Source organism: Cucurbita moschata, unplaced genomic scaffold, assembly GCF_002738365.1.
Source record: "Cucurbita moschata cultivar Rifu unplaced genomic scaffold, Cmos_1.0 Cmo_Scf00012, whole genome shotgun sequence".
Classification (NCBI taxonomy): domain Eukaryota; kingdom Viridiplantae; phylum Streptophyta; class Magnoliopsida; order Cucurbitales; family Cucurbitaceae; genus Cucurbita; species Cucurbita moschata.
The window spans coordinates 422,009-449,419 of NW_019268528.1; the positions used below are offsets into that span (position 1 = coordinate 422,009).

The 27,411-nt window shown below is 37.0% G+C and overlaps 6 protein-coding genes across 8 annotated transcripts; 3 read left to right on the forward strand and 3 right to left on the reverse strand.

Annotated features, from left to right (window-relative positions):
- Positions 1-139: 139 nt before the first annotated feature.
- Positions 140-1,961, reverse strand: LOC111450280 (aldehyde oxidase GLOX1-like). The gene is made up of 3 exons (XM_023090317.1): positions 1,759-1,961; positions 1,139-1,663; positions 140-1,002 (listed from the first exon to the last, which is right to left on the reverse strand). The coding sequence occupies exons 1-3, from the start codon at positions 1,945-1,947 to the stop codon at positions 190-192; spliced, it is 1,527 nt and encodes a 508-aa protein (XP_022946085.1). The 5' UTR covers positions 1,948-1,961; the 3' UTR covers positions 140-189.
- Positions 1,962-4,030: 2,069 nt separating this feature from the next.
- LOC111450631 (protein SPEAR1-like) lies at positions 4,031-5,660 on the reverse strand. The gene is made up of 5 exons (XM_023090849.1): positions 5,311-5,660; positions 5,155-5,223; positions 4,736-4,770; positions 4,540-4,624; positions 4,031-4,434 (listed from the first exon to the last, which is right to left on the reverse strand). Exons 1-5 carry the CDS (start codon positions 5,551-5,553, stop codon positions 4,324-4,326), a joined length of 543 nt encoding a protein of 180 aa, XP_022946617.1. The 5' UTR covers positions 5,554-5,660; the 3' UTR covers positions 4,031-4,323.
- Positions 5,661-8,921: 3,261 nt separating this feature from the next.
- On the reverse strand, positions 8,922-12,058 carry LOC111450751 (methyltransferase-like protein 5). Its single transcript, XM_023091017.1, has 9 exons — positions 11,893-12,058; positions 11,737-11,793; positions 11,349-11,446; positions 11,097-11,166; positions 10,963-11,011; positions 10,540-10,628; positions 10,401-10,448; positions 9,432-9,491; positions 8,922-9,291 (listed from the first exon to the last, which is right to left on the reverse strand). Exons 1-9 carry the CDS (start codon positions 11,950-11,952, stop codon positions 9,181-9,183), a joined length of 642 nt encoding a protein of 213 aa, XP_022946785.1. The 5' UTR covers positions 11,953-12,058; the 3' UTR covers positions 8,922-9,180.
- Positions 12,059-13,138: 1,080 nt separating this feature from the next.
- On the forward strand, positions 13,139-18,377 carry LOC111450752 (rac-like GTP-binding protein ARAC7). Of its 2 annotated transcripts, none has more exons than XM_023091019.1 (8): positions 13,139-13,520; positions 15,468-15,555; positions 15,643-15,752; positions 16,732-16,795; positions 16,868-16,932; positions 17,036-17,101; positions 17,933-18,039; positions 18,136-18,377. In XM_023091019.1, exons 1-8 carry the CDS (start codon positions 13,419-13,421, stop codon positions 18,164-18,166), a joined length of 633 nt encoding a protein of 210 aa, XP_022946787.1. In that variant the 5' UTR covers positions 13,139-13,418; the 3' UTR covers positions 18,167-18,377. The 2 variants fall into 2 exon arrangements, with proteins under 2 accessions (XP_022946787.1, XP_022946786.1); XM_023091018.1 differs by having other exon boundaries at positions 13,140-13,520; positions 18,133-18,377.
- Positions 18,378-18,961: 584 nt separating this feature from the next.
- LOC111450650 (cyclin-dependent kinase F-1) lies at positions 18,962-21,554 on the forward strand. The gene is made up of 2 exons (XM_023090876.1): positions 18,962-19,625; positions 20,207-21,554. Exons 1-2 carry the CDS (start codon positions 19,119-19,121, stop codon positions 21,146-21,148), a joined length of 1,449 nt encoding a protein of 482 aa, XP_022946644.1. The 5' UTR covers positions 18,962-19,118; the 3' UTR covers positions 21,149-21,554.
- An 818-nt stretch (positions 21,555-22,372) lies between these two features.
- On the forward strand, positions 22,373-26,810 carry LOC111450787 (protein tesmin/TSO1-like CXC 5). 2 transcript variants are annotated; one of them, XM_023091078.1, is made up of 8 exons: positions 22,373-23,058; positions 23,421-23,528; positions 24,007-24,184; positions 24,580-24,939; positions 25,075-25,175; positions 25,254-25,348; positions 25,500-25,916; positions 26,207-26,810. In XM_023091078.1, exons 1-8 carry the CDS (start codon positions 22,772-22,774, stop codon positions 26,431-26,433), a joined length of 1,773 nt encoding a protein of 590 aa, XP_022946846.1. In that variant the 5' UTR covers positions 22,373-22,771; the 3' UTR covers positions 26,434-26,810. The 2 variants fall into 2 exon arrangements, with proteins under 2 accessions (XP_022946846.1, XP_022946847.1); XM_023091079.1 differs by having other exon boundaries at positions 25,078-25,175; positions 26,207-26,604.
- Positions 26,811-27,411: the final 601 nt, after the last annotated feature.

Here is a 27,411-nt window from a genome sequence, read left to right on the forward strand (position 1 = left end):
CTTACAAAGGATTACTTATATATTTTGGAAAAAAATTGCAAAAAAAAAAAAAAACTCATAATTTCTCGAGAAATAGTATAAAAACAGCCTTAGTAAAATAATTTAATTATTTAAAATAAAATCGGTGGGGAAAAATAGACACAGAAGGAATTTAATTTAATTTGATAAATCAAATTAAATCGCTCATAATCACTTAATCTGAATCCAAGTTCCCACACTCGGAATTCCACGATAAACCACAAACAGCATATAAAATCCAGGCGGCGCAATGATTCCAGATGGCGGCGCCACCACCGTCGCACTATAAGTTCCGGCGCCGGTCCCCGCCACTTGCTTATTCGCCAACACAACAAGCCTCTGACTCATGGAATATCCGTGCGTCGTGAACGGCGGCGGATACATCGTGACTCTAATGTCATTTTTCTGATCAAATTGGCCCTCAATTAACAAATTGAATTTCACAACGTAATCCTTTCCATATTGCCAGGGGAGCACCAATTCCTCCGCCAGGATGGCCGGGCGGTATGCGACGTACATCGGATCAAGGTAGGGCGGAGAGAACTTCTCGACCCTCAATTCCGTCGGGTATTTGACAGCTTGGAATAGGTAGCCGGCGTTGGTGTTGCTGCCGGCGACGAGGATTTGGCCATCGGGGAGAACGGCGGAGGAGGAGTGGTACATTCTGGGGATTCTGGTGGGGACTAGTTGTTTGAATCGTTGACCTTGTGGTTTGTCTGGGGAGTAGAGAATAGGCGAGTAATTAGGGCTTTCGGCGAAATTCCACGCCGCTGTACCAGTGGTAGCGCCGTTGAGAAGCAAAAGATCGCCGGTTGGGAGAATTAATAAGTCGCCCATTACTCTAGGAGATGGCATTTGTTCCTTCCTCCAAACGTCTTTGGGATTTGTGATCTCTAGACGAGCGCAATCTATCAATGCCGGCATGAAGTTCCCCTTCTCCGCCAACCGGTATGACTCCGGTTTAGCTCCGCCGCATATAATCACCTAATCAAAACCATCCAAGTATGGTAATTTTAGTGGCATAAATAGAGATGTCCATGAAGCGGGGTGGGGAACGTTCCTAATTCCTAAGAATTGTCCGACTATGGTAATTTTTTAGTTTAGTAATAGTTTAACATACCTCGGCTGGAATTGACCCTGGATTCACGAGTGGAAGCTTGAGAGGGAGGAGTGCCGACATTGCCGACGCGGGGTAGTTTCGGGAACCGCCTTCCAAAACCGGGTACTCGTGAAGGACGGTATGAGTCTTAGGATCAAACAAGATTGAACGGCTATTGGCGAAGATGAAGACATTGCCATCAGTTGAAAGATAAACAAACGGGTAAAGATTATTCTCATCCAAATCAGTTGTTTCATCAAGGAACGGTAATTTGATAGCTCTTGGATTGGATTTTCCTTCCGCCGGAACAAATTCAACGCTGTAAGATCTCCGGCCACCGACCAATAAGAAACCACCATCCGACATGGTGATCTGAGTCGAATACCACCGTGGACGAGCCAATGCCATCGGATAATCCTTAAAATCACAAGTCTCGCACGGAGTAATGTATCGAACGGTTTTGGTTCCATCCCTCCAGCCGCCCGTGTTCACCAATCTTCCTTCGACGTCGAGCCCTCCCGACGAGCACCATGGATCCGTAGCCATCTATCATTATTCATCAACCGTTAACACATAGAAGTAATTAAATTTATCTTAACCTATTAGCTTAAGTTTTATGGATCGAGTACGATGTTACGAACCGTGAGTGGTCTAACATTGCCCGTTTCGATATCGTACTCGACCCCATGAGCCCAACAATCTTCCATCGCAGCGCCTTGATCGGTCGTGTACGGAAAACATTTGCCACCGGGCAACTTGATTTGTGAAATGTGAAATGCAGCTGCATCAAACATGATCATCTTATTATTTGGCAACAAATTCATGTGCATAGCCGAGACGGTGGAGTTTCTAGAGACCAACTTCCACATCCCTATATTACTCGTCTCGAAAAAGCGCGCTCCCGACCCATCCACCGGTCGAGGACCGGCTTTAAACGTAATGCCCGGTAGGTTCTTAGTCGGAGTGGCTGCATCTTTCTTACCGGCGTCATTGGTTCCGGTGTTAGGGTTAGCCAATATCTCTTTCAAGCCGGGGGTGAGGGAGTTAGGGCTGGAGCCATAGGCCCCGCCAACGGTGTTGAAATCGGCGGGGACAAGGTCGAAGAAGAGGACGAGGAGGAGAAGGAGGAGAAGGGAAGCTGCCTTGAGAAAGGCCGCCATTGAAGTTATGAGTGACCTTGTTCTTCAATGGCAGCGTTGTGTTTATAATAACACAAATGCCTTCTTTATTCGTGTGTTTCTCAGCTATTGTCTCCCTCTCTAATGCATTTTATGGCTCAAAGAAATCAGTTAAGGGATCATTAAAATAGCTTCTATGGTTCCTCGTTTGAAGGCAAAACTCAACTTAAAATTTACTAATTCTAGCTAATTAATTAAAGGGAAATTAAATATTATAAATTTTTTTGGGTTAATACAAACGTTTTTAAAAAGTTAAATTACAAATTTACCCCTAACTCACCCTCAAATTTGTTTAAAAATTATAGAGCCTAGATTATTACGTCATAAACATTTATTAATTTTCTCAATTTTTTTTTAAAATATATAACTTCTTAATAAATTCAATTATATTTTATATTTTATGAGCAAAAATATAATATAAATTATACCCATATATATATATATATATATTAACATTTTGCTCAACTTTCTTCCTTATACGAACATCTCTAAAATAAACTAATTTTCTCAATTATTTATATATTTTAAATGAGTAATTTCTATTTTTTAATATAATTTTAATTAAAAAAAAATAAAATATTCTAATAAATTTACTAATATTTTATGAGCAAAAATATAATATAAATTATACCTCTATATATATATATATATATATATATATTTAACATATTTGCTCAACTTTCTTCCTTATACGAACATCTCTAAAATAAACTAATTTTTTCAATTATTTATATATTTGAAATGAGTAATTTCTATTTTTAATATAATTTTAATAAAAAAATAAATAAAATATTCTAATAAATTCACTGATATTTGATAAACAAAAATATAATATAATGTTTTCCGATTCTTAGTTTAAACAGTTAAATGAACATCTCTAAGATAAACTATATAATAGTCGATATATATATATATATATATATTTATTTATTTATTATTATTATTATTTTTTAAAGCTTAGTGTCAAAATCAGTTTCCCCACTAATACAAAAATAGTGGCATTGGTTTTTCAATCACTTTCACATGAATGTTTCAATTTCCATTCAAAGCACCTTCTTCATTTCTTTTCACTCTTATTCCAATCACTAACCGCTTTATGGACATATAAAACTTGGATAATATTCTCATGAACGTTTAAAAAAACGTTCTATAAGATTGATCTTGTTCGTTTTAGGAAATAAATTCATATCGATTGTCCTTAGATCCGTATTTTCTTTGTTCATTACCTAGCTGCGATATTCGAGAATTTCTCACTATATCATCAGTGAAAAAAGTTTTTATAAATAAAATATTAGGAGTTTGCAGAGACTGAGTCTTATGGAGATAGGCTCCGAATACGGAGAATGAGGGAGGAGACGAGGCGAAATTACATTCTCATCCACGTCCCCAACCCGACCTCGCCCCAATCTTTATCCTACCCGGCAAAAATGAACGTAGAATTTTGCGAAAAATAAAAAATTTAAATTATTTTTCTTATTATTTTTTTTAATAAAGTTTCAACTGTTGATCAACAGAGTACATAAACAAAAAATGCTCAAAACCAATGAATCAGATAAAGTTTATGTATTTTTCTTATTTTTCTTTTTACTTTAATTTCTTATTAATTAAGAGAATAAAAAATAAATCAATCAATCAAAATAGTGTAACTGTTTGATTGCTATATGGTAGACCTGAAAGGAAGCAATAAAGTCTTTGTCTTCACTTTCACAATTTATAAAGAAATATATTGGACTTGTGCATGCATGCATATTTATATATATTTATATAAATATAAAAATAATAATTACAAATAACACCCTATAATTTCCCCATTTTACAAACCACACCCTTGTATTTCTTTTTTTTCCCAATAGTTTCAAACTTCTCAAAACAACCCTACACTTTTATCAAAATTTACCCTTTTAACCGCTGTTTGAATCCATTACGGTTTAATTATACGACGGTTTCGTGAAAGCTTGTATGCTCATACTCTCAGTAAGTTGTTGGTCGGGATCGTGAGACTGTCGCTCGAGAATTCGATCGGTTCTATTAAATTGACAATCTAAGCTCCAAATCCAGTTCACTCGATTCAGAATTCTGGCTGCTTGATCTCATTGAATCACCCCCGTATTTTACATTTATGTTCCCGTGAATTGAATCCTGCATTTTTTTCGAATTATGAAAATTAGATTTTTTTTTCATATAAATTTGTGGGAAATTACATTAAAATTAAGTTAATTTAAGGAGAAAAATATATTAACTGACCTGTACATGAGTATTGAAAAGGTGTCCGGTCATGTTTGGTTGCCCGAAATGTTGGGTCTCCAAGAATGTATGAGTTGGGTCCCATCTAAATTATCACAAATTAATAAATAATTAGCAATTAATAGTAAATTAAATATCTAAATTTACAAATAATAATAATAATGTAATTATGATGGATAAATAAATCTTACGTTACCTTAGAGAGGTTGTTGGCTGAGAATCACCATATCCCTGGGAATCCATTTAAAGTAAAAATAAACAAATAAAATTACAATTAAAATTAAATAAATAAATAAATTTATTCAATAATTATCAAATTCTTACGAATTTTATCCATTTATTTTTTAGGATTAATGTGATTTATTTAAAGGAAATCTTTAATTTTTTTTTTTTAATTTTTGAGATCATAAATTAAATCTTTTCTCGGGATCTGTTAATATGAGTGTAACTTAGTATTAAAACGTTCCGTTTGAATTCATACAGAGATTTACCAATTAAACGTTTTTATTTATGGGAGTTCATAAATTCAAATATTTGTTGGTAATAAAATATTTTTATTTCTATGAAATTCTAGAGAGAGAAGGAGTTTAGAGAGAGAGAGAGAGAGAGAGTTACCATAAAGTTTTGGCGGAAGCCATAGGAAGGAGATGAAGACGACGCCGTTTCAATTCTCATGTCATCGCTCTACATGAACACAAAAGAAACCCTAAATCATAAGAAGAAATATTATTTTTAATTTCTCTTCTTAGAGAGAGAGAGGGAGAGATTTACGGCGGAGAGATTTGGATACGGGTGGCCGTAAGCCGCACAACCCATTTCGCCATGCAATCTGATCTTCTCCAACTGAGCAACTCCCAACCCTCTCTGCGGCTGCTTCGGCTTCTCTCCGCCGCCTCCCTTCCTCCCTCTCCTCACCACCGTCGCCACCGCCGCCGCCGCCGACGGCGACCCACTTCTCCTCTTATCAATATAATTGTTCCCCATATTCATCTCCCCAAAATAGCCACTCCCCATAAGAGAGAGAAACAAAAAGGTAGAGAGAGAAAGTGGAAGCGTTGTTCGCCGGGCGGCAATCTGAGAAACCAGAGATCTCCAAAGCCCTCTTTTTAAGCTCTTTTTCACAGTCCCAACAATTATTGCACCGCTGGATCAGATTGTCTCTACGATTTCTATGTTATTTATACTTAGATTTTATGTTCTTTTATTTTTTTTATTTATTATATAATATTACCAATCATAAATGTTTTTTTTTTAATTTTATTTTAGTAGTTAAAAATTTAAATATTTAATCTACCATAATATAATTATCCATTTTTCACAATTATAATATAAAAAAAATTATTTTAAATTTATATCTATTTACCGTAAATTATACCATGACAACTTTCAGACACTTATGCCCGATCGCGAAATTACCTGTTGAACTTCTGATGGCACATTGCTTTGACCTATTAAACAATAGCCATGTGGTGACACAGTTCTTAGCTCCGGACAACAAATTATCATTTTTTTACCATATTTTAAAATTGGCTAATATATTTTACGTACATTATTATTTGAAAATAGATAATCGTAAATTATAAAAATTCAGTTAAAAAAATCTCTTTCACACCTCTTTTTTTTAATATAATATTTGAGATGTAAAAAAAGAATTTAATTTTTTTAATTATAAAATAAATATTATTTTATATTTTCTGTTTCTTATTATTGAAAAGTCTTAATAGATTAATTGTGAAGAGAGATTATATTAAAATAATAATTCAAATAAAAATATTATAAGATTAAATCGTGATTCATATGACTTTTTTTAATTATATATTGTGTAAACATTATGATTGGCGAAGAAGACCAAAGTTATTCCAAATTTAAAAATTAAAAAAATACGAAAATTATTCAAATTTCACGCGCGCGTTTGCGTGTCCAACTCTTACTTTGACTTTATATATGGGAATTTACGTTTTAATTTTTAGGGTTTATTGGAGTTCCCAACCATGAAATAAAATTATTTAAAATATAATAATTAATTATCATATAAAATATTAATTATCATATAAAATATCTATAATTTAATTAATCATTTTTTAATAATTGAACTAAACAATGTGAAAACGTCATCTAAATTATTGAAATTTTATTCTTACCTAAAATTTAAAGAACTCGTACAGAGATGTTTATAGGGTGAGGTGGGGATCGAGAAGCCTTTTCCGTTCTCATCCTGCATTCTATTTCAAAGATGGGGACTAAGAAGCTTTTTCTGTTCTCGTCCTGTATCCTATTTTCAGAGATTTATTTATTTATTTATTTTGGTGCTGAATTTTCCCGGAGAATAAATCTAATAATATTTCATAAACAAAAAATATATTACAATTTTTAATAAAAGTTCAACATTGCATCCATAAAGTGAGGTAGCTTAGGGCGAGAATATAATCTTTGTTCTCGGGGTCGTTTAGTTAATGAAAATAAAATATCTCCTCACTCTCTCTCATTCTTTGTCCCGCTCAAAGTGGCCCTTGCAAGACACCAACCTCTTGAATTAAACGACAACCATTTTCTTTTAATGTTTCGAGTATTTTTGAATTATTATATTTAAATATGAATATAGTTCGACTAGTGTTAGGATCGCTTAACAACGCACACACTCGATCTAGATAAATACAAAGAATAGGATGGAGAAAATTCAAGGAGAATATTGGCTAAAGGTTTATATTGATCTGTATAGTAAGAGAGAATATAGAAAGTACATGCATGAAGTCATCGATATAAACCTTTAGCCAATATTCTCCTTGCATTTTCTCTATCTTGTTCTTTGTGTTCATCTCGATCGAGTGTGTGCGTTGTTCAACGATCCTAACAACTGGTATCAAAGCTAGGCGAAATTCACCACGATCTGTGAAGATGAAAAGTTCAAATATTGGAATTGAGAAGTTCGATGGATCCGATTTCGATTTCTGGAAGATGTAAAAGGAAGATTATCTGTATCAGAAAGATCTTCACAAGCCAACTAAATGGTTACTTCAACCACAGACTTTTTTATGTACTAAATGGTTAAACTCGAGCCAACTATAAAATATTTATGTGGAATTGATTCGGGTTATTTCACCGTAAAATATTAATACATAAAATATTTATTATTTATTTTCAAAGATTGAATTACAACTAAATTAAAAAATTATTGAAAAATAATTATTAATTAAAATATGGGTAAGCAAAGCAACTAATTTAATTTAAGATTTTTATTCTCATGTTATATGTATGTAAAGATTTATGGAAGAAAACTCTCGATTCTCATGTTATCTAATCGGAATTCATACGTGCTTTTTGGTTCACTTATGTACGACTTATTTATTCTAGCACCATATTAACGGGAAAGACCAAATTTATGAAGTCAGCGTCGTAGCAAACTAAATCCTGATATTATTAGAGCCAAAGTTCGTCGTTTATCGTCAACCTATTAATGATGGCTGAACTGACTGAAAGTCATAATTTGGATGAATTTGTCGTTTTCTCACGAAAATAGAGTTCATTTCTCTCCTCTCTTCTTGTAAGTTTGTGTGTGTCATGATCTTTGGACTCCCGAACCAACTAAATATTCAATGCACCTTTGTTTAGATAAGGGATTCCCCTAAAGAAGTTCTTCTTGTTTCCTATATGCACTTTGATTAATAATAATCGAATGCTTGAAAGTGATTTTGAAAATAGTTCTTCCTTGTCTTATTAGCATGTGGCTAATCTTACTTTTTCGCCCATGAAAAGTATGTTTAACTAATTAAATTAATTTATTAATAAACTTTTTATTTAATTATTAACGATAGTTTGTTTCGAAAGAATCCCGAAGCTCAACCTTGTTTATATTAACATCAACCATTAAGAAGAAACTAACCTCGAGATTGTCCAATTTTCGAGTGAGTGTGCATCATATTATATATGTTATAGATTTTTTTGTAACTATGCATACCAAAACTACTCTACTAAACAATATCAAATCGAGTGTAATACAAATATAGGTGTTCATATGACCCGACAACTCGACCAAGATTATCCAAATCAAATCATAAAAGTTGGTTGAACGGTTTGGAGAAATGCAACCGGAACAGGAAGAGAGAATGACATCACATAATTCAATTATGAAATAATTAATTTATTAGTTTTCAATCATAATTGAACCCATAATTTATTGACATAAAGTTTGAATGAATCCAATGAACTTGCTTCTGCCACCCAACAAAGTAGACTTCAAGTCTATTTAGCAATTTTAAATAACGTGTTCATATGTAGTTTGTTCTTTTTTTTATAATTGTGCTTTTTACATGTTTCAAATGTTGCTTTCTTCTTTGTTTTTTCCTCTTATTTTTTTAAAAAGTTAGACAAAATCCTAATGTTCATCCAAAATTCTAACAGATTTGTATTCTAATAGTAGTCTTTAAACGCTTAAGACATGACAAAATTACGACTCACTCGAAGAAATTGGGATACTTACGAAACAAAGAACAAACTTTTAGCAAACATCAAAGAAATATATGAACATTCTACGAAAGATGGTGGGAGCTGTTTGATGCTTCTCATCTTGTCTATCACGAAAATGGAAATTTGATGTGATCACGTTACTCACGTCGGAGAAATGGCATGAACGGTAGGTCTGTCCTAAACACCATTTTCTCGGGGGCTTCTTGGCACGAATCGCCAAAGGTCCACGGCAATGTCGACCTCTTTTCTCTTGTGAAATTTGTAAAGTTGGGGCACGTCGTATCGAAGCTAAGAGAAAGAAAGGAACAAATGGCTAGATTAGAACTAGAGGTTGATTTGACTTATAATTGAATCATATAATAACATGAATAGCCTGCTGCAAGAAGGAAGCATAAATATCATTGGAACCCTAACAAGCAGGTACCGACCTCGCATAAAACCTCAGCACTTTGGGCACCGTAATCCCGCAAAGCTGCACGTTTTATATGCTGTTGCAATGATATTAAAAATAAAATTAAAAAAAAAAACAAAAAGAAGAGCTATAAGAGGTTAGCGCTTCGTTCTATTGTTTGGAAGAACATTCAAATAAACCAGGCCTTTCTAGATTGAATAGCTAACTGCCTTGTGAGATCCCACATTGATTGGAGAGAGGAACGAGGATCAGCGAGGACGCTGGACCCCAAAGGGGTGGATTGTGAGATCTCACATCGGTTGGAGAGAGGAATGAAACATTCTTTATAAGGGTGTGGAAACCTTTCCCCAATAGACGCGTTTTAAAAACCTTGAGAGGAAGCCCGAAAGACAAGGCCCAAAGAGGACAATATCTCTTAGTGCAACCTAAACACCAACAACAACCTAAATCTAAAAGAGAGGTTGCTAAAAGAAGGCTAACAATAGCAATCTAGATGCAGAGGGTGATTTGATTAAGGGAAAAGACGGTATCAAAACTAAGCTACAGATGTAGAAGTTTACACTTCCTATCCAATTCCTACAATATAGTAAACTGAAAAACGTAGAGAGGAATCCTCGAATTGGAAAAACGGAAATATTATATAGTGAGCTGCACGAATACCCTTTTCAAGGTTAAAGAAGCAGTTAATAGTTGCTCCATTGTATTCATCCCGCTACATTAGTTGTAACAACCCAAGCCTACCGCTAGCAAATGTTATCCTCTTTGGTCTTTCCCTTTTGAGCTTCCCCTCGAGGTTTGTAAAACGTGTTTGCTAGGGAAAGGTTTCCACACTCTTATAAATAATGTTTCGTTCTCCTCCCCAACCAACATGGAATCTCACATTAGTAACCATGTTATGAACCGAACGAACAAGATAACACCAATCCCAAACAAGTGGCAGTGTGTAGAGTTCTAAATGGCATTGAGTTTGAACAGGTAAACTTACATCTCTTGTTGAGGTCTTGTGCAAAGAATAAACTGCTTTGGATGCAAGCTGAAAAGAAATTTCAAAGAATAAGAGTCAATGAGAAAATGATGTACATATGTACTCGAGCATCTTAGTCGGATACCCGAACTGTAATTACCTTCAAAGCTGCAGAAAGGAATTCCATATCTGCACCCTTTCGCCGTGTTCCAAATGGTGGATTCATTACAATGGTATCAAAAACCTGACCTGACCGTATACCGAATGTGTTAAATGTAGTCACAAACAAGAAGCTCGAAGAAGAATACACGACACACCAATAGCCATTATAACGTTACCGTTCAATTCTATCAAACTAAGCCAGAAAAACTTTCACGCACACACCCAGTTGTTCTCCAATGAATTAAGTGAAAAACATCACTTCGTTGAATCATAACAGAGAAAGAATATACATTTTTCATCAAGACATACTTTTTAAAAAACTAGAACAAATTGTACTACACGTTATAGTTTACAAGCATGCACGATCCCGATGAGAGTGGGAAGATAGAAAGTTCGTAAGCACGGTATTCAAGTTCGTTACCTCTCAATACCAAGTTCTTTACATCACACTGAACCAAGTCCATTTCCAACTGCAATTTTCAACAGATCAACTAAAATAACAAGAGCAATGAAGACGATACTCCGGCATTCATACATAAAATGAAAATATAGAACCTCAAGAGACTCTGCATTTGAAGATGCTATTTCAAGAGATTCAGGATCAATGTCAATTCCTGTAACATGTCTGTCCAAGAATTGTAAGACTGGAAGCATTGCATATGTTTGAATCAAATATATTCTGAATAAAAACATTTTATCCGTTTCCTTTATAATAAAAAATAGATCGATAACTTTCAAATGAAACACTAAAAGACTAATAAACCAAGAGGAAATAGAACAGAGGAACAGGGGAAAGATGGCACTAACTCTGCACCCAGCAGCGCAGCTGCAGCCCCTAGTGTACCACAACCACAACCCAAATCAGCTACTATCTTGCCACTAACATCTCCAAAAGAATTCTCTGCCTGATAAAGTTTCAAATGAATGACCGACGTTATAAATTATGATTGCATAAAACGAACAAGCAAAAAACGTAGAAACTTATATCATCACTACATCTGAACCTGCAAATGGATATAAATTTGAACTTCACTGTGTTATAATGAATCGTTAAAGATACTACTCGACAGAAACATATGATCCTTTGTAGTAAACAATTTGATTTTCGATTGAATCACTCAGTTCCTTTAAGAATCAAAGAATTCGAGCATAAGCAAAGAGGAGGAGATGAACGCAGAAGAGAGAAGAGAAATACGGTGTACAACATGCGAGAAGCAATGTGAGGTCCAGTTGGGTACTGCTCGAGCTCCACCTGCAACAGGAACGAATTTTCTAGCGTCTGTTGATTCAAAAATTGCCGAAACCGGGAAGGAGATGAAGAAATGAAGGAAAACCGCAGACGAAATCAAACCTTTGGATTGGAGAACTGTTGAATTTCACCGAGGAAGGACTCTAACTGCTTGAGCTTCATCCTTGTTTGGAGAGAATCTTGATGAATCCGTTCCTTGATAACCCTAATTTAGCCGATTAACCTTTCTGGAAAAAGGCGAGGATATCCTGTTCCAGTTGACAACTCATCTCTGATTCTACTCGATCTTCGATAGTAAAAGTTCGGTTTTTTTTTATAAATAAATTAATAAAAATATTTCTAAATTATATAATTTTTCATATTTTACGAAATTTCTAAAAAAGTTAATTCACTCTTTATTTTAAAAATACCTTTAAAGCATTAAAATTTCAAATATGTGTTGAAATTTAAAAAAAAAAATCAAATATTTTTTTAAAAGTTAAAAAAATATTATTGAAATTTTAAAGGTATTATTAATTCCCTTATTCTTAATAAAAAAAATTTAACGTCAATATATGACTAAAACCGTCTATGAACACTTCATTCATCAAAAAATTGGATGAAAATTATTAATATTTTATTTTTAAAATACCACTTAAAAACAAATATTTCAGAATATCTACGTTTGAATTTTCAAAACTTTTGTTAAAAGTAAAAAAAAAACTTTTAAATTTTTTGAATAGTTAAAAATACTTTTATTATTAATACCACATGTTTTTTAATACTTGTGATCTTTTAAATACTCAACTTTTAAAAGTAATATTCAAGAGCTTGAAAATAGGGTATGAAGCGTTTATAGACCGTTTTTGTTCATATTATTGATAGTAATAATTTTTAAATTTTTTTTATAAATTAAAAGATGTTAATACTATTTTTAAAATTTTATGAATATTTTTTTTAAAGAGGGTATTTTTTCGAACTTTTTAAAAAATTAAAAATTTAAAAACGTTTTTTTTTTATCCAAAAACCCATAGTAAAATTCTTTTTAAATTTAAAGTTATTATTAAAATTAAAAAAAATGTAAGAATTAAAAAAAAAAAAAAAAAAAAAACATCAAAATTTAAGGATGTTTTTATTAATTTAGCATAATTTAAAATAGGATCGACATGTCGGTCTAAGGTCACATTTATTCAAATTCTCGAGGGAAGAGAATGATTTGACAGCTTTACCGCCCTCTTAATGCAAATCGCAAACTAATAATATTTGGAAATTCAAATTTTATATTATATACTATTTTATTCTTTTTTTTTTTAAATATTAAATATTAAATATTTTACAAAATCCGAAGCCCTTGGCTTCCGAGGTGATAAACATGGCAGTGAAGAGGTGGAATTGTGTGGTTGGAGGTCATTAATGGCCGCAGTGACAACAACCAGAGGGTCCCATCTCAGCCATTTCAGGTACCATTCCAGAGAGAGAAACAGTCTCGTTTCGCGTTTCGCGCATTTCAAAACCTTTTGTCTCTGAGATTTGAATGTTACGATTAAAACCCCCTTTTAACACCATTTCCGCCATTCTTACACTTCCATTCCGATTCTCTTTACGAGCCAATCTGTTCTTCTTAGGAGGATTTTGAGGTCTTATTTTGGATGATGAGCGCTTCCAAGTTCATTAAATGCGTCACTGTTGGAGATGGAGCTGTTGGGAAGACCTGTATGCTTATTTGTTACACCAGCAATAAGTTCCCCACTGTGAGCCTTCTTTTTCAGATCATTTAATGCGTAATCTGTCCGATTATGTGTTTATTTTCTCTCATTTTGTGTTCAAATTTGAGCGTTAGTGCGTATGCTAGTACACTCCCACGTCGACTAATTTAGGGAATGCCTATGGATTTTTAATCAAGGAATACTCTCTCCATTGGTTCGAGGCGATCATTTAAGGCTTAATACGTTGGATTATGAGTTTATTTTCTCTCATTTTGTGTTTAAATTTGAGCTGCAAGAATGTTTGTGCATGCTCTATTGGATGAAAGTCCCACGTCGACTAATTTAGGGAATGATTATGAGTTTATAATTAAGAAATACTCTCTCCGTTGGTTTGAGGCCGATCATTTAATGCTTAATCTGTCGGATTATGAGTTTATTTTCTCTCATTTTGTGTTCAAATTTGAGCGGCAAGAATGTTAGTGCGTTCTATGTTGGATGAAAGTCCCACCTCGGCTAATTTAGGGAATGATTATGGGTTTATAATCAAGGAATACTCTCTCTATTGATTTTGAGGCGATTTAATGCTTAATCTGTTATGAGTTTATTTTCTTTCATTTTGTGTTCAAATGTGAGCTGCAAGAATGTTAGTGCGTAACACTAAGCTTGAGTAGCTGAATATGAGCTGCGAGTTCATAGACTCTAAGCTTTTTACCCATTTTCTCTTTATTTCATTTGTTTGAACTTCTGCTGCGAATCTAAATTTGGGTACTTCATAATGGAGTTCTCTTTCTCCATTGATGATTTTTTACCCATTTTCTGAACGTTGATGATTTTCTCTAATACTCTTCTTAAAATATGAGCTGCAAGTACATAAACACGAAATCATAGGATGGTTGGAGGGGAGAATGAAGCATTTCTTATAAGGGTGTTGAAACCTCTCCCTAACAGATGCGTTTTAAAACTGTGAGGCAGATGGCGATATGTAACGGGCCAAAATGAACAATATCTACTAGCGGTGGTCTCAGATTGTTACCAATGGTATCAGGGCCAGACACTGAGCGGTGTGTCAGCGAGGACGCTGGCCCACAAGGAGGGTGGATTGTGAGATCCCACATCAAATGGTATTAGAGCCAGACACCGAGCAGTGTGTTAGGGAGGATGTTGGGCTTCCCAGAGTGGTGGATTGTGAAATTCCATATGGGTTGGAGAGGAGAATGAAACATTTCTTATATGGATGTGGAAAGTTCTCCCTAACAGACGCGTTTTAAAACTGTGAGGCTGACGGCGATACGTGACTAGTTAAAGTTGACAATATCTACTAGAAGTGGCCTTAGACCATTACAAATAGTATTAGAGCCAGACACCGAGCGATGTATCAACGAGGACGTTGGACCCCAAAGGGGTAGATTGTGAGATCCCACATCAGTTGGAGAGGAGAACGAAACTTTTCTCGTATGGGTGTGGAAACCTCTCCCTAATAGACGCATTTTAAAACCGTGAGGCTGAGGGTGATACGTAACAGGCCAAAACAAAACATATCTACTGACGGTGATCTCAGACTGTTACAAATGGTATCAGAGTCAGACACTGAGCGATGTGTCAGCGAGGACGCTGACCCACAAGGGGGGTGGATTGTGAGATCCCACATCAACTGGAGGGGAGAACGAAACATTCCTTATAAGCGTATGGAAACCTCTCCCTAACAAATGCGTTTTAAAATTGTGAGGCTAACAGCGAAACGTAACGAGCCAAAGCGGACGCTATCTACTAGCGGTGGCCTAAAACTGTTGCAAATAGTATCAAAGCCAGGCACCGAGTAGTGTGTCAGCGAGGACGTTGGATCTCAATAGATTGTGAAATCCCACCTCAACTAGAGAGGAGAACTAAATATTTCTTATAATTATAAGCGGCAAGGACATAAATATTAAGCTTGATCTGTTGAAACTGGAGCTTTGTCTCTCAACATTGGTGGTTTTGTTTTATATTTGGCAGGATTACATTCCGACAGTGTTTGACAATTTCAGTGCCAATGTGTCTGTGGATGGGAACATTGTGAATTTGGGGTTATGGGACACCGCAGGTACAATATGGTCTCCTTAAATAACAAGAAGAAGGCCTTTCTTTCTCATTCAGTTATTATCTTTACTGTTTGTTCTTTGTTTTGTAGGTCAGGAAGATTATAGCAGGCTAAGGCCTTTGAGTTACAGAGGTGCAGATGTGTTTGTTCTAGCTTTCTCATTAATTAGTAGAGCCAGCTATGAAAATATCCTCAAGAAGGTACTCATTTCATAATATAGGAAACCAATCTGTTCTTCTAGATCACAAGAAGCATGATCCCACTCTGTTTAGTGCCTCGCACAGTTCGGTGACTGGCTCTAATACTATTTGTAACAGCCCAAGTCCACCGCTAGCGGATATTGTCTTCTTTGGGATGTTACAAGTGGTATCAGCTAGTCACTAGACGGTATGAGTCACTAGTTGGAGCAGGACTAGACCCTCTCCATAGTAGACGCATTTTAAAACCTTGAGAGGAACCCTGAGAAAGAAAACCCAAACTTTCATCGAGATACAAAGATAATTATGTTGTTAGTGATGGTGGGTCCATCAACCAATCTGTTCTTCAGGATGACAAGAAGCGTAGCCCTACTCGGACTAGTGTCTTGCACCGTCCGATGACTGACTCTAATACCATTTGTAATAGCCCAAGTCCACTGTTAGCAGATATTGTCTTCTTTGACTGTTACAAATGACATCAGAGTCGGTCACCGGACAGAGCGAGGCACAGGTTGGAGTAGGGTTAGACCCTCTCCATAGTAAACACGTTTTAAAACCTTGAGGGGAAGCTCAGAAGGGTAAACCCAAACTTTTATCAAGCTACTAAGATAATTACGCTCTTTGTGAAGGTGGGTCCATCAACCAATATGTTCTTCAGGATGATAAGAAGCGTACCCCTATTTGGATCAGTGCCTCACACCGCCCAGTGACTGGCTCTGATACCATTTGTAACAGCCCAACTGTCCTCATTGGACTGTTACAAATGGTATCAAAATCAGTCACCGGAATGTGCGCAACACTGGTCGGAGTAGGGCTAGACCTTCTCCATAGTAGACACGTTTTAAAACTTTGAGGGAAAACCCAAAAAGGATAATATCTGCCACGATAGACTTAGGCTGTTACCTGAGAAACAACCGTACTTTATTGGTTTGTTTGATTCTAGTGTAGTTTTTAACTATATTGTTTTATTTTGATCTCTCAGTGGATGCCTGAACTGCGAAGATTTGCACCCAACGTCCCGATCATTCTAGTTGGAACGAAGCTCGGTAGGTAGACAAAAGTCGTTCATCGATCATTTTGATGATACGTGTCGTTTTATTAATGTTCATTTTGTTTAGATCTCCGCGAGGACCGACGATATGCTAACGAACAAACGGGGTATGATATCATTACATCTTCTCAGGTTGGGTTCCTCAATTCTTGGTTCTTTTTTTGTTTTCCAATGTGAAATGTAATGTTTGTAGAAAGTGAAGCTCAACTTTTGTGAACTTAACATCATCATGCAGGGTGAGGAGCTGAGAAAACAAATTGGTGCTTCAGCTTACATTGAGTGCAGTTCTAAGACACAGCAGGTAGACAACATAGAAAGATGTTCTAATTTTTGTCGAGACTTTAGTGCTTATCTCACTCCACCCTTATAAGAAACGCTTTATTTCTCTTTCCAATCGATGTGGTATCTCACCATCCATCCCCTGCAGGACCATTGTCCTTGTTTTTGGGCTTCCCCTAAAGGTTTCATTCCTCTTTCCAATCAAGGTGGGATCGCACAATCCACCCCCTACGGAACTAGCGTCCTCGCTTTTGGGCTTTCCCTTGAGGTTTCATTTCTCTTTCCGACTAATGTGAGATCTCACCATCCATCCCTACAGGACTAGAGCTTTTCCTCAAGGTTTCATTCCTCTTTCCAGTCGATGTGGAATCTCACAATCTACCCCTTCGCGGGACCAGCGTCCTCACTTCTGGGCTTCCCTTGAGGTTTTAAAACACGTATGCTAGGGAGAGGTTTCCATACTCTTATAAGAAATGTTACGTGCCCCTCTCCAACCAATGTTTGATCTAACAATCCCCACCCCCCCCGCGTCCCCTCTCGAGAGCGGGCGTCCTTCCTGGTACACCGTCCAGTGTCTAGCTCTGATACCATTTGTAATAATCCAAGCTTGCCGCTAGCAGATATTGTCCTTTTTTAGCTTTCCCTTTTGAGCTTCCTCTCAAGGTTTTAAAACGTGTCTACTAGGGAGAGGTTTCCACACCCTTATAAGGAGTGTTACGTTCCCCTTTCCAACCGACGTAGGATGTCACATTTTGTTTTGAAAGCGGTTTTTTTCTTTTAAAAAAGAGAGGAAAGGGACCATGCCCTTTAATGAACAATATATCTAACTGGAGCCTTGTGGTTGATTCTTTAGAATGTCAAAGCTGTATTTGATACAGCCATTAAAGTTGTTCTGCAACCTCCAAGGAGAAGGGAAGTCCCAAAGAAGAAAACGCGCCGAGGATTAGGCTGCTCGATCACGTAAGTAGCTCTACCCCGACCCCCTCCCCATCTCTTTCATACTCACTGTTACAAAATTAAGTAAACTTGTTCTTGGTACATATGAAACCATAGCAGGAGCATCATTTGTGGAGGCTGTGCTGCCTAGAACATGTCGCGCGGTTCGGTTCGATACAGATCTCGCTCACCCCAACAGCTAATCACACCTCTCTATGTATTTGTTAACTTGAAAATTGGAGGGAATTGTTCATTCTCTCAAGAACTTATGGTATATATTGTAGCCTTCTTGCTGTTGTGGTTCAACTGATTTGAATGCAAAGGGTCCTACCTTGGTTAGCTTTTGGGCTCCCTCCCTCCAACTGTAAAATCTTGAAAAGTTTAAATGATTTAAGGGTAATAGGGTAATTTTTAAAAGAATACGAGTATTTTTTAAATAGGTTAGGTCGTTCACGAGTATTTTTTTATAATTAATTAGTTAATATAATATTTCGGTTCTTAGACTTAGGTTTTATCTCATTTAGTTCTTATATTTTTAATCAATGGTCCAGTTTTAGTTTTATAACAGGTGCTCGTGGAATGAATTGAGTCGGGTTATGACATTTTTTAGACTGAACACGATCGGTAAAATTTTAACTCAAACAGGGAATTGGCAGATCGTTGATTCAAAATTTTATTTTTAATAAAAGTAAAATGTATTAGTTTGTAAAATATTAATTAATTTATTTTTAATATTTTAATTAAAATTTACCTCTCAATATAAGAAGTTCAATAAAATAAAAACATTTATATGTAATTGTGTTGTTAACAAAAAAAAAGAAAAAAAAGAAATATATATATATAATGTTGAAAGTAAATTATTCAAATGGTATTTTAACTTAAATTATAATATTTCCATATTGATTATATTAAAATCTTTTTTGTATAATAATTTGGTTATGTTTATATGATAAATTAATCACGGCGTCATTTGGCTGCGGTTGTTCACCGTCCGGCGACTTGTTCCTTTTCACCTTCCGGCGAAAATTAACTGTAAGTGTAAGGATTTTCCATAACCCCTATCTTCAAAAACCCTAGAACGCACACTCCAAAATCGTTCGCAAATGGAATCTCCACCGGCCAAGAGCTGGAGCATCCACACTCGGCCGGATATCATCCAGAAGTACCAGATCCTCGAGCGAGTCGGATCCGGTGCTTATTCCGATGTTCACCGTGCGCGACGGCTCTCCGACGGCGTCATCGTCGCTTTGAAGGAGATCCACGATTATCAATCGGCGTTCCGCGAAATCGAGGCGCTCCAAATCCTTCAAGGTTCGCCTAATATCGTCGTTCTGCACGAGTACTTTTGGCGCGAAGATGAAGATGCCGTGCTTGTTCTCGAGTTTATGAGAACGGATTTGGCCACCGTTATAGCGGAGGCGAAGAAGCGAGGATCGGACGGGGTAGAATCCGGGCGTGGACTAGCGGTCGGGGAGGTGAAACGGTGGATGATCCAGATTCTGAGTGGTCTTGATGCTTGTCATAGGAATATGATCGTGCATAGGGATTTGAAACCTAGCAATTTGTTGATATCCGATGATGGCGTGCTCAAGCTTGCCGATTTTGGACAGGTTATTCTCTTTCAATCTTCTTTTTAGTATAAGATCCGCAAGGAAAGAGCTTACCGAATATAATTACAGTCGAATGTGGAGATTCTTTACACACTCTGTTCCTCAAATTTAGCTCGTTTTTGTGAGGAACCACTGTGAAAGATCCATTCAACTCATTAGTTGCAGGTTGGACGTTTCTAACTTATTGCTTGTAGATTGATCCCCGCAGAATTTTGAGAGAAATAACCTGAAATTTTGATCAAATGTTGTGTTCATCTGTTCATATCGAAGGTGTTTGATTCTTTTTTGTACCAAGTTCTAGCAGAAGATCCATGAAGCTGAACTTGTACTTGATATGCTGTAGGTGTGATTTCTGGACATTGATGCTTCTGTTCTTACCTGTAGGAATTTTTTGTTTTTGTTTTGTTATCTACTTTCTATGTTACGAATTTCAAGCACAAAAAACCAAATGGTTATCAAAATGAAGATCATTGTAAATAATTTCAAAAACTAAATGATTATCAATGTTTTGAATCTGAAGGAGTATGAGTATGATATTGGTTTCTTGTTCATAAAAGAATGAGTTTGATGTTGGTTTTCAGGCAAGAATACTCATGGAGCCTGAATATGTTGAACCAAATGGGATCTCTCAACCATGTGAGATGAACTCTTCAGATCAAGTACCTGCTTCTCAGCCCTCTGCAATTTTTCCTGGAACGGAAAGCTCGGTTCGAGAAGGTAACAGAATTGAAGAGCAAGAACCAATCGGCAAAGAGGAATATTTTAGCGATTTAGGCGAGCTGAAAGCAAAAAATTCAGCAAATGAATTTGACAAGGAAACATATACTTATGATGGAGATACATCTTGCTTAGCAACATGTACCACGAGTGACCTTGAAGATGATCCATTTAAAGGTTCATCATATTCTTATGAAATTGAAGGAGGAGTTCCAGCAGATGATGGTCAAGGTTCGCTCACTTCATGCGTCGGTACTCGCTGGTTCAGGGCTCCCGAATTACTCTATGGCTCAACGAGCTACGGTTTGGAGATCGACTTATGGTCGTTGGGCTGCATTTTTGCTGAACTTTTTACATTGGAACCTCTTTTTCCAGGAACTGCTGACATTGATCAAATGAGCAAAATTTTCACTACTCTTGGCAACTTGACTGAAGATTCCTGGCCAGGTTGTTCTGAACTTCCTGATTTCCATATTATATCATTCAACACAATAGAAAAGCCAATCGGTTTAGAAGCATGTCTTCCCAACTGCTCTCCTGATGAAATTTCTATTGTTAAAAGACTGCTTTGTTACGACCCGGCTAATCGAGCGACCGCTATGGAATTGCTCCAAGATAAGTATTTCACTGAGGATCCATTCCCAGTTCCGTTGGCTGAGCTTCGTGTTCCTTTGACCAGAAGTGGACAGGACGAGGATTCTCCTGCTGGATGGTACGATTACGATGAGTCCGATTCCGATATGGATGAACTCGGCCCCATGAACGTTACCACCAGTGCCACTGGTTACTCGATACAATTTGATTGAACAATGAGATTCAGGTGTTCCTAAATTCTTGAAACTATACTTCGTTTCAGTTATATGACTTATAAGGAAAGACTTCCTTGGTACATCCTGAAGCTCCCCAAAAGCATGGAGAATTTGGATAATGTCGGGACGATCGTTCCGATACCCTTCTCGAGGAATGTTGTGTTGGAGAGTTCAGAGGTCGGAATCGTCATTCCGACGTCGTTCTTGAAGAATGTCGGATCTGTTAATGTAATTTATGTATAATTGCACAACCAAAGATGTGAGTTTACCTCCCCTTCCTTTCATTTCAAGGACATTAAGCCTTGTTTTTGTGTGTCCCAAACTGGCCATGACTGTGGTTCCTTGTCTTGCTTTGTGTTTAATGCTCTTTCTTGAAAATGGATAGTTATCATCTTCAACTCGACCCGACCACGTACTTGAAAACAGAATCCTGCCTCTACAATTCCACTCAGCCACATTCTTAAAAACAATCCCGCATCTACACCTCGACCTAACCACGTACTCAATAAACAAAATTCTGCATCTACAACTCAACTCGGTCACGTACACGAAAACAGAATCCTACCCCTACAATTCGACTCAGCCACGTTCTTGAAACAAAATCCTGTATTTACAACTCTGACTCAAACACCACGTACTTGAAACACAGAATCCTACCTCTACAGCTCAACTCGAGCTCGGCCAGGTTCTTGAAAACAAAATCGTGCATCAACAAGTTATATATATGTCCCTTGAATTCTAATGAGGAAAAGGTTTCAATTTTGAATGAATGAATTAATAAAATTATTAGGCTGTTCAACTACTTGTGATAGTCTATTTAGCGCCAAATTTGTTTTATTTCCTTTCTTTATTGAATGGAATCTTGGACTAATTCCCTCCTTTTGTCCTCACACTTTTCCACTTTATTCAGCCAATCAGTCACGTCCACGTGTCCATTAGATAATATCTTGTGGGGATATTTTGCGTGGCGGAATATTAATGGCTGTTTGATTTCCATGTGAAAAATACTGGATCCTTGCCCTCGACAATTTTGTCGAAAATCTACAGCCCTCAGAATCTGACGGTCCAAAATCTACGCAAGGCTCGCTTCTATGAATTTTTACCGTTGGATTATATCGAATTGTTTTCACCGTTAGATTTGACCATTGGCCTTAATCGCACCGTCCAATATTTACAAAATTGAAATTTCAAAATCTCGGAAGAGAGAGGGAGGAAAGAAGAAGAACAAAAGGCCTTTTTTGCTCCTATCCTTCCTCTTTCCTTCGGAGCTCTCTTCAATTCACAGTTCAAAAAACCCTAAATAATTTGATTCGTCTGCTCTGGTTTTTGCTTTCTCTGTGGTTGCTGTACGCGAGGGTGACGGTCTTTCTAATTTTGGTTTTTTGTTGCTGAGTTTCGGCGTAATATTTGAGCTTCAAAAGCATAATTTTATCTGGCGTTGGAATTTTTTCTGGCGGTGTTTTGATTGATATTTGGATCTGAAAGTTGGACGATTTGAAGTTGGCTTGGGGGATTCCATTTTTTAATTGAAGAGTTGATTGATTGTTCGAGTTTGATTTTCCTTTTTTGCGGATAATCTGGAATAGTGGCGAGATTATTGAAACTTAGGATTTAAATTTGATGGGGGAAGAAGATTCCGTAGGTGCACCTCAGAAGAAGGCTCAATCGGAGGGTGCTGCGTTGAGTAATTCTTCGTCATCGGATATTCCATCTAAGAAGCTCGCTAGACAGCTCGATTTCACCGGCTATGGAGGCGCCTCGCATCCTCAATCTCATTCAGACCCGCATTCACAGCCACAGGCTCCATTAGTAGCTCAAAATCTTCCGCAAGCTCCGCCAAAGCCACCGCCGCAGATGGTGGCGGCGTCGATCGCATCTTTGGCGCCTCATTCGTCAGTAAGAGCTGTGTAAGTCTCTGCAATCTCGTTTGCTGAATTTAATGTTCAATCTTACAATAGAATAAGAATCTTTACGCAATCGGAGCTATTAACAATCCAATTTTGGTCTGAAGGAAACTCATCCAAACGCCTTGAATCTTTTTAGCATTATGAGATATCGCTTAATTCGACTCATTTCTACTCGATGCTTTAGCTTGCGGATTCACTTTGAGATGTACAGTTTTATGATTCCGATTTGAAATTTGAAATTCACTTTAAGATGCATAGAGATTTGTGGCTCTTGATGTTGCTGTTCATCGTCTTAAATTTTCGCGCCCGTTATTAGAAATGATTCAGTTAATATTAAGGGAGGGTACTTTTTTCTTAAATAGGAAACCAGAATCACCAATGTCAAGAGCAAGACCTGCCATTGAAGCTAAAGACAGTACTCCTAAGAAGCAAAAACAGTGCAACTGTAAACATTCGCGGTGTCTAAAATTGTAAGTTCATCATTCTTTGAGCTTCTGACAAACACTTTTTTACATTTTTCTGCTCTCTATTCAGTAATTTCTATGATGACACTGATATAGTAGATGCTTGTGTATGGAAACAAAAGACTTTTGGTGCTTGCAAACAGTTTCCTCATTTAGATATTTTTCCAAAAAAGAACAAAAAATTGGCGTTTTGAAATTCATTCCGCTGTATTATCTACTTCATTGTTTGCTTATATGTTTCATATATGCAACTTTTGGAGGTTTAGAGGCAAACTATGGCTTTTGGTGAAGGCCATTGCAGATATTATGATTTATGATTTATTTTTTGCAGCTTCTTATCTCCTTGTTTTATCAATTCCTCAACGTGCGAATTTACAACTGGAATGAATTATAAAATGATTGTGTTTATAAATCATTTGGAAGTTATTGCTGTCAAATATCTTTATTTATTAACAAAGAGTAATTTGCTCACCAATTTGAGCAGGTACTGTGAATGCTTTGCTTCTGGAATATACTGTGATGGTTGCAACTGCATAAATTGTTATAACAATGTTGAAAATGATACTGCTAGAAGAGAAGCAGTTGAAGCTACATTAGAGCGTAACCCAAATGCGTTTCGACCAAAAATTGCAAGCAGCCCTCATGGGATGCGGGACAACAGGGTATGAAAGTCGTTTGATAACAATTGTTCTACCTTTTATACATATCATAGCTTGTGTCATAGCTCTACCTTTTGTTTGTATCATAGCTTGTATTACAAGTTGCAGATTTTGCAGTTTATTATTAATTTTCTGAAATTTTTTGTGCAATCCCTTGGGGATTCACTAACCCGAAAAAAGGGTGAAAGGCCGGAATATCATTTGCTTGCACATTCCCTCCCGTTTTTTTCCATTTAAAATCTTCGGTGCCTCTTGTTTTATACGTAGATTAGATGAAGTGGTATTGCAATGAGTATTCAAGCATAGTATAAATGAGTGGCATGACATCAAATATGCATACATATAATCTGTGGAACTTGTTGATGATGTGCACAATGGACTGTTTTGAATTCATGCAGGAGGAGGCGGGGGAGTTGCTGATGTTGGGTAAGCACAATAAGGGATGCCACTGCAAGAAGTCAGGTTGTCTAAAGAAATATTGCGAGTGTTTCCAGGCGAACATTCTCTGCTCCGAAAATTGTAAATGTATGGACTGCAAGAATTTTGAGGGAAGTGAAGAGAGACAAGCTCTTTTCCATGGAGATCATGGTAACAACATAGCATTCATTCAACAAGCAGCCAATGCTGCCATAACTGGAGCTATTGGCTCCTCTGGCTATGCTTCACCTCCTGTATCCAAGAAAAGAAAAGGCCAAGAACTCTACTTTGGACTGACAGCCAAGGAACTACCCGCTCATAGGCCAGTGCCATTTCAACAGGTGAACCCACTCATTTTATGTAGAAATTTGGTAGAAACTAATTCAAAAGAAACACAACTTTATATTGCTTTTCACAAGAAGCTGTGTTAATAGGACTGCTCTTGTACTGATCATCCTGGTGTTGACGGTACTTAGCAGGCAAATCATATCAGAGTCGCTGCTCCTCCGCTACCGTCCTTCCCCATTGCTGGCGTTGGAACCCCATCATTGTTGGGTCCTTCAAAGTTTACATATAGGTATAATCTCTTCGATTCAATATAATGTTGTTGGCCATATTCTTGGACTTAGGACTGATATTCGTGTAATTGTTGAAGGTCTTTAATGGCAGACATCATTCAATCACAAGATTTGAAGGATCTTTGTTCGGTTTTGGTTGTGCTGTCGAGTGAAGCTGCCAAGACATTTCAAGGTATTATTATGGTTTTATCCTCTCACTCCTCTCTACCTCTATTTTTTTTTTTTTTTTACTCAATTCCTAATACTTTGGTTCGGTCTTTTAAGAAGTTGAGCAAAAGTTGTAAAATGGACCTTTTGAAAACGTCCTCTTTTTCACTATCCAGACCAAACAAATGCCACAGAAAAGCAATCTGATGCCCAGACAGAAACTTCTGCTGCATCATCCACTCAAGATAGGTTGCAGAAAAAAGATGCATCTGATGAGAAAGCTGCAGCCGATGATCGTTCAAGTGCAAACCAGACTGATAAAACAACCCCCGACGATTCCAATTCAGATGGTGGAGATGTGCCAAAGGGCGCGCCCATGTCTCCCGGAACTTTAGCTTTGATGTGCGATGAGCAAGATACAATGCTAATGGCTACTGCTTCCCCCAATAGATTAATGGGTCCTGGCTGCAGCACGTCTTCACAGCTGCCTCACGGACGAGACACGTCAGAGGTCTATGCAGAGCAGGAGAGGATCGTCCTTACAAAGCTTAGGGATTGTCTTAATAGACTCATCACTTTGGGAGAAATAAAAGGTAATTGCCTATGGGCTCCGTAATGCATTTACTTCCAAGTATATGAATTACTCTTTATCGTCTAGGTCTTTCGAGTAATCCGGTGCGTTTTGAAGGTTGAACCTGCCATTTTGATTGCATGCTTTGTGAGAGATATATTAGTAGCTTCAATCTTATTTCTAACTTTCTGGTCTCTGTCCATAAATATCAGTTGTTCATTTCATTGTATTACAGAATGCAAATATTTCCTTGTGTTTTTTCTTCTCTGTTCCACAAAACTGATGGTGGTGATGTTTCCTTGTGCATTACAGAGACACAATGTTCATCTTTAGCCAGAAGCGAAGTAGGTAATCAAGAACAACAATTTAACAATGGCGCCACAAATTCTAGAACTGAAACTCAGAGTAATATTGGTCAACTCAACAATAAAGTTACAAAATCTTCGATTCCACCGTCGGTGAAGACGTCGCAGACGGTAACTACAGCAGTCATGACCCTTAGTAACGACCAGCGACAGAAAGTTTTGCCTCTGTCTTGAAACTGGTAAACATCAAACCAAAGACTGACCGAAGTGTTCATAAAGAAAAAATGTAGCCTTATATTATTCATCGATGTGATATTAACTGGTCCGACCCTCATTCCGGGTTGTCCACACTGTGCTGACCCTACAGAGTTGGAGCTATATATTTAGACGAAACCGTTCCATGGATTTCTGCACTGTTGATGTAAGTTAAATTTTGATGTTTAAAGTTCCATTCTTGGTCATATAATGCTGTGAAATGCAAAGCCTCATGTTGCTCATATTGTCATTTAGATATGAATTGAGTTCTTTCCCATCTTAGCTTTGTAATTGTAGTTATTTTTCCTCCTTTTTTTGGGAGAGGTGAAAGGTAAGGGGTTCTTTTCATATTTCTACATGGAAATTCTTGCATGCCTTATTTCTTATTGGGTCAATTCTAGCTAAGCTAATATCTGTTGCCTAGCTTCCTTTATGGTTTTGATTTTTCTTGCTTGACAATGACAAGATCTTGGTAAAAATTTGTTTAAATCACAAGCAAGTCCCTAAATTTTGAAGTTTTTGTCGATTAGTGTTTAATACTGTAATGCCAACATCCACCGCTAGCAGATATTGTCCTCTTTGAGTTTTTCCTTTTGGGCTTCCCCTCAAGGCTTTAAAACGTGTCTGCTAGGAGAAGGTTTCCACACTCTTATAAATGGTGGTTTGTTCTCATCCCAACTAATGTGGGACATCACAATCCACTTCCCTTCAGGACCCAGCGTTCTCGCCGACACTCTTTCCTTCCTCCAATCGATGTGGGACCGCCCCCAAATCCACCCCCTTTAGGACCCAGCGTCCTTACTGGCACACTGTCTCGTGTCTACCCCCTTCGGGGAACAGCGAGAAGGTTGGCACATCGTCCAATATCTGGGATCCACCGCTAGCAGATATTGTCCTCTTTGAGCTTTTCCTTTCGGGCTTCCCCTCAAGGCTTTAAAACGCATCTGATAGTAGAAA